General features: G+C 34.9%; 1 protein-coding gene across 2 annotated transcripts; it reads right to left on the bottom strand.

Moving 5' to 3' along the window:
• Window positions 1-276: 276 nt before the first annotated feature.
• LOC144567208 (polyadenylate-binding protein-interacting protein 11-like) lies at window positions 277-8,720 on the bottom strand. Of its 2 annotated transcripts, none has more exons than XM_078317288.1 (10): window positions 8,088-8,720; window positions 7,596-7,703; window positions 3,967-4,011; window positions 3,807-3,879; window positions 3,591-3,703; window positions 3,344-3,403; window positions 2,950-2,997; window positions 2,784-2,852; window positions 1,010-1,071; window positions 277-649 (listed from the first exon to the last, which is right to left on the bottom strand). In XM_078317288.1, the coding sequence occupies exons 1-10, from the start codon at window positions 8,376-8,378 to the stop codon at window positions 601-603; spliced, it is 918 nt and encodes a 305-aa protein (XP_078173414.1). In that variant the 5' UTR covers window positions 8,379-8,720; the 3' UTR covers window positions 277-600. The 2 variants fall into 2 exon arrangements, with proteins under 2 accessions (XP_078173414.1, XP_078173415.1); XM_078317289.1 differs by having other exon boundaries at window positions 7,596-7,700; window positions 8,088-8,612.
• Between the last annotated feature and the right edge of the window lie 1,934 nt (window positions 8,721-10,654).

Here is a 10,654-nt window from a genome sequence, read left to right as displayed (position 1 = left end):
GAAAATACAAAATTACTTGTGAACAAAATACGAGTCCGGCAGAGTTGTGCTTGGGCTTTTATTAATTTGCATTGTTGTCTTACTGTTGTGCTAATTGCAAAATATATACGAGCACAAAAAGCAAAATTGTTCTCTACAAATGGAAAGGGGCAGCAAAAACGTGGCCCCAATTAATGGCTGATCTAGTTGGTCGCGACACTCTTTTGCAAAAGACAACTAAAAGACGAAAACCTAAAAATTATGGAATAACACACACGGAAAACACGAAGGAATATATAACAAAAAAGTTACGCCATTTGCATTAGGTCTTTAGATCAAAAGTTTACTCGAACAGTTTGGCAGCACCACACATTTCATACCAAGTTTGCATGAATTTTAAGTTGATGCCTCAAATTTCTAAACTCAACTCTTATGTGCAAAAAAGCCAAAGAACAAACCCTTTACCCCCGCCTATCACATGTATGAGATGGTAAAACTACAACATATTACTCGATACTTTGTTCTTTGTATCCCCATATAATTATGTAAATATAGGCTTTATATATGGAAGTGCTATATATCAGCACCTCATATACCTACAAAAGAAATGGGTCAATGCATCTACTGACGAGGCGCGCGTGGGCGCACCGGAGTCTTTGAAGGGCTGACCCTATAAAAAAACAAACAATTGTTTGTGAGAAAAATATTTTAAATATGCATGACACAAAAATATTATACAAATAGGATGAACCAACGGTCATAAATATGTACCTAAGCTCCAAACATATAACAGTAAAGTTAATCAGGGAAGACATTTTGTAGGAATAAAAATGCAGGAACCCAACTTGTTTGGGAATAAAGGCTTTGAAGAAGAAGAAGAGTTTAAATTGTCTCAACCCAATGTTTCAAAAGCATTTCAAGTACAAAACATCAATGCAGTAAAAATACTGCTCATTAGAAACTGTAAATGAAAGAACCTATGCCAGAGTTTGGATATAACACGAAACAATAGATACATAAAACAATTTACCTGATTGGCAAGGTTCCAAGGATGGCACCACTACAATTGAGAGCCGCAGTTGCACTCTCAGCCTGAAAATAAAAAACGAAAACAACAACATTATTAGAGGATTAAGTTATTGATATAACAAAACTGCACTGATTTCATGCAAATGCTTATATAGTAAAAGAAGAGTGAGCGAGACTATATATGCATATTACGGATCAACCCATGCTATGGATCCATATCTCTATTTTCAAAGTGCAAACGGACGATCTGGACCTTCAAAAAAAAATTTACATTTTTTGAATTTTTTTTTGCTATTTTTTAGATAGGTAAAGAATCACTACTTTCAAATGGTTCAGAATTTTTAAATCAAGTGATATTCCACCTATTTAAAAAAATAGTAAAAAATTCTAAAAATTCTAAAATATGATCTGCAAGTACATTTGTATATGGAGATTATGTTGAGCAGTTCAGTTTGATTATTTGAAGTTTGAAAAAAAGATATGAGTCCGTAGCATGGGCCGCTCTATAATATCCATATTAACATAGCCTCACTCGAGTTATTTGAACAATTTTTCATCAGCAACAATAGCAAGTACAGGAGACTTAATGCAAAGAACAGTAACACTTAAAAAAATTAATACTTCAACTCCTGGCTGAGCCAGGAAAGGTGCTCAAAGGAAAAGGTAACTTACATTTAGATGATCCTGTTTTACCTGAATTATAGCTATACATGTTCTCTAAATAAAGTGACAAAATTTTATCCTATCTGCTTTATAATGATATCAAAATACAATTTATAATCAGAAATATCCTAGTGAAAAAGTCAGGAGATATGAGTATATTCAATAGTTTCAGTTCTCGAAAATATTTAGAAATCACAGCTTATGTCTGAATACAAAATCCCGTCACCCAATTATGAAACCAAAAAAAGGTTAGCTATATTGATGCAACACGAGATCAAATTGTTTATTTTTGGGTAAATTTCGCAGGAGGTCACTAAACTTTGTCCTTTGTCACGAATTGGTCACTCAAGTTTGATTAATTTGTTCCAATCAAGTCACTCAACTTTTCATTTGTCCCAATCAAGTCACTCTATAACTTTTTCGTCCAAAGTACTAACGGAATATGCTCATTCCATTAGTATTTTGGACGGAATATGCTCATTTTGTTAGTATTTTGGATGGAATGAGAATATTTCATTAGCATTTTTTACGGAAAAGTTATAGAGTGACTTGATTGGGACAAATGAAAAGTTCAATGACTTATTGGGACAAATCAAACTTGAGTGACCAATTTATGACAAAAGACAATTTCCTGGCCTCCGGCAAAATTTACCCTTTATTTTTCTGTTTACAAAAGATTCTTCACTAACAAAGAAAAAAGGGTAGAAGAAGAAATTGGGTAGTCAATAAGTGCCAAGCAAGAGAGATATAGGTGCAGAGAATTAGATGGTCTTGAACTTAACAGGATGAATCATTTTTTATCCGCATCAATGGTATAGAAATTGCAAGTCAAAACTCAAAAGACACGTATCAATAGAAACTGAGTTGCAGAATTAAGGGATGATACAAAGATCAACGGTTGGTCAGAGATCTCGGTCAAAGGACTAAAAAAAGTCCCAATACTTGTGCCTAAGATTCATGCATTATACAACCTATATCCCCTTGAGGAGGGGTGGGGTAATCCTCCCAAATTATATCAGCTCATCCTTGAGTACGACCACGGTAAGCATATTTTAAAGTTCTAAACAAGTAATTTTTTTTTAACCAGAGATGAGAGATGTAAAAGAACTAACTCTAATAAACTCGACAAAGGCAATTCGAGTTGAATGGTGGTAATCCCCAAGCAACCTCAGCCGGTAAACCTGAATAAAAGTTGGTCAGAAACAAGGTTTACGGGTGCATAAAAAACTTATTCCTGGTTTAATAAGAGTAAGATCTAGCCAGAGAAAAAGAGAGAACCTCTCCACATATGGACTCGAAAAAGAGCTTCACGTCAGCCTGAGAAACCTGAACCACAAAACAAAGAATAACAAGTGAGCGCTGGATTATGCTACTTATTAAAACAGTGCATATTGCATTGTAAGTGTTTTCTCGTTCTAACTATAAGGATTACTCATAGCAGCCTTCGTACCCATATGAGTTTATACTAACAAGTTGGATGGGGTTGCAAAGCACAAAAACAACTACAAAAAATAAAAACAAAACAAAGAGAAAAAAGAAAACAGAACAGTTTGGAATGCAATAACTAGTGTAATTTGTAGTGACTAATACATCTGGTGAGAACTGTTCTAGTCCAGTGCCTATTTACTGACTATCAAAAGGTAAGAAAAGGAGACATTGTCTGTAGAAATACCTTTTTGTCAATATTGGCACAGTACACTGTCCTTGCACACATTTCACGCTCATCTTCAGACTAAATACGCAAAAAGGAAACCACCATTAATACATCTGACTTGCAAAAAATTTGAAAACTACTAATACTTGCCCACCTGGCTAATACACACCAATTCCAGATCCGACATGCACACATCCAAACAGAATGGATCAAATATATAAAAATGTTAAAATTTTATTCAAAAATATGTAAATAACAGACTAACCCTAGGCAGAAAAGTTGGGTTAACAGGTGCAATTGCAGTCTTAGAAGGAAGAACCCGAACTGGGTAGTAACCAAGCACCGTGCCAGATAAATTAAGTGCAGCCCTTGCTCCCTCTATTGATGAAACAAAACGTGAGAAATTATTTTACTCTAGAGTACAGTATCTACAAATTTCTCCAGAAACTCAAAAGTACATGGAGTGAAGTCACAAAATTACCCTCATCAGTGAACTCTATGAAAGCGAATCGAAGGACGGAATTTGGGTCCCCACACATGCGACAATCCACAACCTTCCAAAGAGGAAAAAAATTAGTTACAGGCAAAAATGAACAGTAGACCAAAGAAATAATCCAACTGAGAAAAGGAAATAGACTGACCTGCCCACAGTTGATAAATAAAGCTGCCAGCTGCTCCTCTGTGACCTACGAGAGATAAAAAATAATCAATTTAACTTCATATCAACAATAATAGACATTTATTGTGGTAAAATTTGACATCACTTGACATTTTTGAATGCCATCGCAAAAACAGACCAAATTACCAATCAACTTTAATAAAAAGGAAAGTGCTGATCCATTAATCTACCTAGTACATCAGTACATTACTATGCAAATATCATCAGAGAAGGTTGGTATGAAATGGAGTGTTAGAACTTCATAGCAGGTGAAATAAACAAAAAATACAAAAAATAATTCAAAGCTAGTGTACACAACATGATAAATAAAAACCTCCCAGATCATACCTGATAAAATTATACTAAAAAAATGTATTAAATAGCGGGTTGTAACATAAGCTCTCCTACACAGCAGTTTATATCAAAACAACATAATATCACAAGTCTTAAAACAACTCATATTACATAATATACATAACAAAGTCATAGCTATATTTTGGTACAATTATAAAGTCATAACTAAAAATCTTAGGTTTGTCTTCTACATGATGAAGATGCTAAACATTGAAAGGTAAAAAGATAATTTTTGACATTCATTTTTCAACATCTTTACCTCTAATCTATAAAATGAAAAAAAAAATAAAGCATCTACAAATTTACTTCAATAAACACCACTCGTAAAGCAGATAATTTTCAGCAGTTCATTTGCCATATGAAAACAACCGACAGTTTATGAGGTTAAGGTCAAGAAAAAGTTTGGTTATTTTACATTTACGTTCAACTATTAATATTGTATTATATAGTGTTTTTTGTCAGTCCCTAGTTCAATTGAATCCACATCCCCTGAGATATCTCAACTTTAGAGTTGATACGTGTAAAAATCTGAACCGTTTAGCACGAATCTGGAATAAACCTATTTCCTATTAACAGACACCGTGTACATCTAAATAGACACCGTTTAAATCTGGCCCGTAAACATATCAACACAAAAGTTGAGATATCTCGGGGGATACGCATTCAGATTAATTGGGAACAGAAGAGAATAAAAGAGGGAGTCGAGTAAGAGCCAGAGAGGTATTAGAGATAGAGAAGGATTAAGCTAATTAATTATATTCATTTTCTTCAGCCTAATTAGGGATTTGGAGGGGGGGGGGGGGCAACGGCCACAGAAATATAGTGCCACCAAATGCCACATAATCTCAGCCTTTAGATGCAATACAGATCTATGGTGTGAATTAATTCCAATTACGAAAGAAACTAAATGCAGCCCGCTAATTGTCCGTCACTATTATTAGGTATCAGTGAAGAATATGAAGTACTTGGTATTTATTAGACAAGGAACGGAGGACAGCTATAATGAAAAGATGAGACGAAAAGAAATATTGTTCCTGCATTCTCTTTTTCTCCCACAATTACCGTTACCATGGATGAGGGCTAAAATGTGGGAACTCATGTTCTTTAAGAGGTCTCTGCACCAATATCAATTTTGATGCCTTTTTTATTTCCAAATATTTTTAGTTATGTTTTACTTCTATGCTAATTTTTTGGCTGAATTTTATCGAAGGTCACTAAACTGTCTATTGTAACTAATTGGTCACTTAAGTTTGATTTGTCCCTCTATAGCCATTGAGCTTTTTATTTTTTTTCCTATCAAGTCACTCCGTTATTTTTTTCCATCCAAGATACTAACGTAGTATGCTCATCCATATATCTAAGTCGCCTTATATTTTTTTTGTTAGCATTTTGGATGGAAAAAGTAAAGAGTGACTTGATAAGAACAAATGAGAAGTTCAATGGTTATAGAGGGACAAATCAAACTTCACCAATTCGAGACAAACGGATAAAGTTTAGTGACCTCCGGCGAAATTTACCCTAATTTTTTTTTTATCTAAGGTTTCCAGTATCCTTTTAACTAACTAATTTTAGACTAAAAAAAGTATTTAGATAATTGATGTTCTTTACCACAAATGTAATTGTGATTGTTGACAAATTTCAAATTTAATTATTTTGGTTAATCACTGTGATAAAGGTATCAAAAGATAAACATTGTGAGCTGCGAGCAGGGAGATAGACTTTCCTTTCTTAATTGTATCAGGTAGATTTGGTCAGGCAGCATTTAATTTTTTCTGGCCGCAAAGTTAATCCACATCACAAATCTGAGATTGTGTGGCATTGGATGGCACAAAATTGTTTCTATAAATAGACAGAACACTGCATTTTTTTTTAAAAAGTTCAAGAAAAAACAATAATAAACTCAAAAATTGAATTGCAAAAAAATTAAGTCCCATATTTTCCAAAAAAAAATTATGGCAGCCTACTATTTCAGATATCCACCGCAGCAGTTCCAAAACAAACTATTATATAATTTCTCTATATCTTTTATAGCTGTTGGATGGTGGGGGAGGGGGTGAGCGCAGTGGTGTCAATGGGTACGATACGGGTAGGGTGGAACCATGTTCATACCCATACCCACTAAGAGTTGATCTTACCCATACCCATTAAGAATTTGCCTTATCCTACCCTACCCATACCCGTTAAAATTAGCGGGTCACGAAATGGTAGTGGGCGAATAACGAATAATACAAATATAATAGTTTTATTATTTTTACAAATAAACCATCAAAACTTATCATGTCATACATATGCAATCACAAATTACTAATATAAAATTAAAATATAAATATGCAATTAATTCTAAGTAATAATTTTTTATTAAGCAAAAAAAATCACAATCACAAATATCTCTTCTAACAAATTCAATTCCTTAACTAAATAATAAAACATTCAAATAAAAAAGTAAAATGTTTGGCATAATATTCTTCTTATGATATAATTTATTTATATAACTACTCGTTACCCAACGGATACGAAATAACCTTTACTCATACCCATATCCGTTTATTTAACGAAAAAAAATCCCTACCCATACACATACCCAATAAGTTAACGAAAAAAAAATCTTACCCATACCCGTCTTATCGAATACGATACAGGTAGGGTAAACGGGTGTCATTGACACCCCTAGATGAGCGGGGCACTATAGCTCACCAGCCCTATATTTAAAACAAGGAATTAAAATCATGATGCTAAAGATAGTATGCCCTAAAACTCCTAAATTTAAAAATTTGGAAAGAAAAATCATACTCATTTTTTACTATGCTAAAGAAAGAAAAGTATATATTTACGTGTACGAGAAAAGAAACCGTTTAAATACAGTAAGAGTACAGACAGTGATAAGGATAGCAAACCTATTAGTGTGAGAATGTCGCTTAAGATATTTTTTTTATCAAAAGCACCTTTACGGAAGAAAATCCAAACGGCCTCACAGCTCACGTCCACTTAATTCATAATGTTATAATATTAGCAAATATAACGGTAAACTTAAGCGTATCTAGAATACTTGGCATCAAAAAGCAAACTTGCCAAAAGAGGAAATGTAATGTCATAACAGAAAACGAACGCAGGCAAAAAAAGATAAGGTTTAAATACACATTTGTTTTCCCATTTTTAAGTGTAAATACAAGGACAGTCTAAGTATTCCTAGTCATTTTGGTACAAGCATCGAAACAGAAAACAAGGTAAACCCAAATATAACAATTGCAAAATGCTCACCTGATGGTCAATATCAGAGACATAAACAGTTCTGCGAATGATATCTTCTCTTTGTGCCATGCTAGTTCGAGTGTTCATGCGCCTTCTCCCTTGAGCAAATCCGTTCTTCTTCAAGCCAAAAACATTAATAAAATAAACTTATAGGAACACAGAATCAGAGAGAGATACGTTCACTGGAACAGTGGTTATTTGCTCCCCTATATATTTTTTTTGCTTTTCACAGAGGATAGTGAAAATTTAGCCTCGAAGAAAACCATGATTATGGCAATACTAACATAGTAACATCACTGAAGTAAAACCAGCTCTGGCTCCCTTAAGATCCATATTTTTTTCTCACCCAAATCACATAAATGCTCATAAAAACAAACAATAACAGAACTGGTACTATCTGTTCTTTTTTTCTGGGCAAGTTTCTTCATGTATCGCCTTCAAGAAAATCATCAGTAAAACTACTTTTCAACAATTGAGAGAGAGAGAGAGAGAGATACTAACCCTCCTAGCACCGCCACCAGCTCCAAAACCTAGCGCACCTCCATTCTCCATAAAGAACCCGTTCGGATAAAACCCTAACGCTTGCCCTCCGTCGCCAGCGCCTACACCGACGCCACCGCCATACATCCCGGCGGAGAGGGACGGCGGCACGAACTCCTCCGCCATCGGATTGAGCTTAGACAAAAGCTCCTGCAGATCTCTGATCTCCCTCTTCAGCCCCTCTTCTCGCTCCTCCGCATCGCCTTCACCGTTCCTCATCCCCGCCATGGAGTTGCTCTCGACCACTGCCATGATCGTCGGAGAGATCGACCGGACTGCCGCGGGATCTCTTTCAGGCTCACGCAATTTTACACGAGAGGAAAATGCAAACTACAAGTAAAAACAAACAGTACTAGTTTGCTCTTGACAGTTTGTTGAGTTGTTTGTGTTGTTCAGCAAAGATGTGTTGTTTTTGTTGTCTAATTGTAAGTTATAAAATAGTGAGAGAGGAGAGAGATGATCGGAGAAAAGAGTCAGAGAAGGGGTAGGAGAGACGTGTAATTTGGTAGAGAAAAGATAGCGAGAAAAGTTGAAACATGCACCGAATCACTGAAAATGGGTCCCAAGTGTGACCTTTTCCTTTGTGGGGACAATGATGCAGTTGAATGTATGTTAACCGGGGTATCAGAACAAGTTTAAACTATAAATAATGGAAGTTCCGAATGGCGAGTTCGAGTTATGATATGAACCAGTTCCAATGACAGGTGAGATTATGTTGTTCCTCCGTTTGCGTATTTGCTATTTGGTGATTGGCATATTTCATCAAACTGCTGTTACTACAAGTCTACTAAATAAATAAGGACCCGAGAGGCAAATAATGGGGACCATTTCGAATCTATGGGTCCCGCTTGTCATTATGATGTCCATCCTGTTTCCTTAGTCCGTATCAAACAGTACCACTTCTCGATAAGAAACGAGCTTACAGTAGACCATACCATTGACATGTGGACCTGAACTGAATTTCATATTCAGACCAGGTCCATGTATAGCTTGTTGGGTTATTGGATCACTATCTGTAGCCTGTTACTGTGTTGCATAAGCAAATGAGACCTTTCTCTGGGTACGGAGACTCCCAACCAGTCCAGCACCACCACCAGCCTCTGGCTTGTGCCTCTCTTTTGTCTTTTCTTTATATTTCTTTCTTTTCTTCTTTTAGCATTACTTCTCTTTGTTTTCACCTTTCGACGGTGTACTCCAGAAAACGTAATTTGCCGGTTTAAATTTTGAAATCTTTTGCACTTTTACGTGCTAAACTTTTTGAATACGTTGGAAATTGTTATATTCTAAAATTGGCCGGACCGCATCGAGCATATCCAGATCTCTTGATATCACATCCGAAATTTTTTTATCTAACACCCCAATGAATCAAAATTAAATTATTACCACCCGTTTATTCGAATTTGAGATTCTACAACGAACGCATACCCAGTATGCAGACAGATCCCAGTCGGAACACATATCCAGTACGCAAACAGATAGGTGCATGGACTGGGTATGCGTACTGATATTGATTTTTTTAATATATTTTTTCGAATTTTTTATTAATCCATCCGCAAACCTAGTTCGAACACGGATTTTTTTTTTTTTAGTTCTGTTATGAATTGTTTGAAATTTTTGACTAATTTTTTTTTCTGTTATGCGTATATAATTTGTAGTATAAAACATTTACTGAATTGTGCGTGTAATTTGTAGCAATTTGTGCACCAACTTAGTACAAAATGCTGATCATATTGTGTGTATAATTTGTTGTAGTAATTTTTAGTTCAAATTTAGTCAAAAAATTATTTGTTAAATAAGTGTGTTTTATTTTCTACAATTTCACCGTCAAATTTTATGTGCACATATAATTCTAAATACCACAGAACGAAACATAATAGAGCAGAAAAAAAAATTGGTCAAAAAATTTCAAACAATTCATAACAGAACTAAAAAAAAAAAATCCATGCTCAGACTAGGTATGCGGACGGATTAATAAAAAATTAAAAAATATATATTAAAAAAATTAATTTCAATACGCATACCCAGTCCGCGCACCGATCCGTTCACGTACTGGGTATGTGTTCTGATTGGGATCCGCCCACATACTGGGTATGCGTTCGTGGTGGAATCTTAAATCTGATTAATCGGATGGTAATGGTTTAATTCTAATTTATTAGGGTGGTAAGAAAAAAAAATTCGGCACATTTACCTTTCAAAGGCACTAAGGCCGGCCTATTCGGCCATCTAAAGGAACAGAAAAGGGAAAAGGAATGGGAATGGAAATTTTTGAATGGCCAAAATATTGTTTGCATGGGCTAATTTTCACAAAGTCCGAGTGAATTTTTCTTTCCTACACACAGTGATTAGTTGAACAGACCCTAAAAGAATATATACAAAAAAAGAGAACTATCAGCGAAGAACTATCAGCCAACATCGTGCTGTTTAGCAATTAATTAGGTCACAGTAATAAAAAATAATATTATTATTTGGTCTATTTGATGAAATACTTTTTTCTCATAAAACATTAAATATTTACTTGTTATTTAGTG

This window comes from Carex rostrata, chromosome 16 (genome assembly GCF_964058835.1).
Source record: "Carex rostrata chromosome 16, lpCarRost1.2, whole genome shotgun sequence".
NCBI lineage: Eukaryota > Viridiplantae > Streptophyta > Magnoliopsida > Poales > Cyperaceae > Carex > Carex rostrata.
The sequence above is the reverse complement of the archived record's forward strand: the minus strand, read 5'-3'. Positions and strand labels throughout refer to the sequence as shown.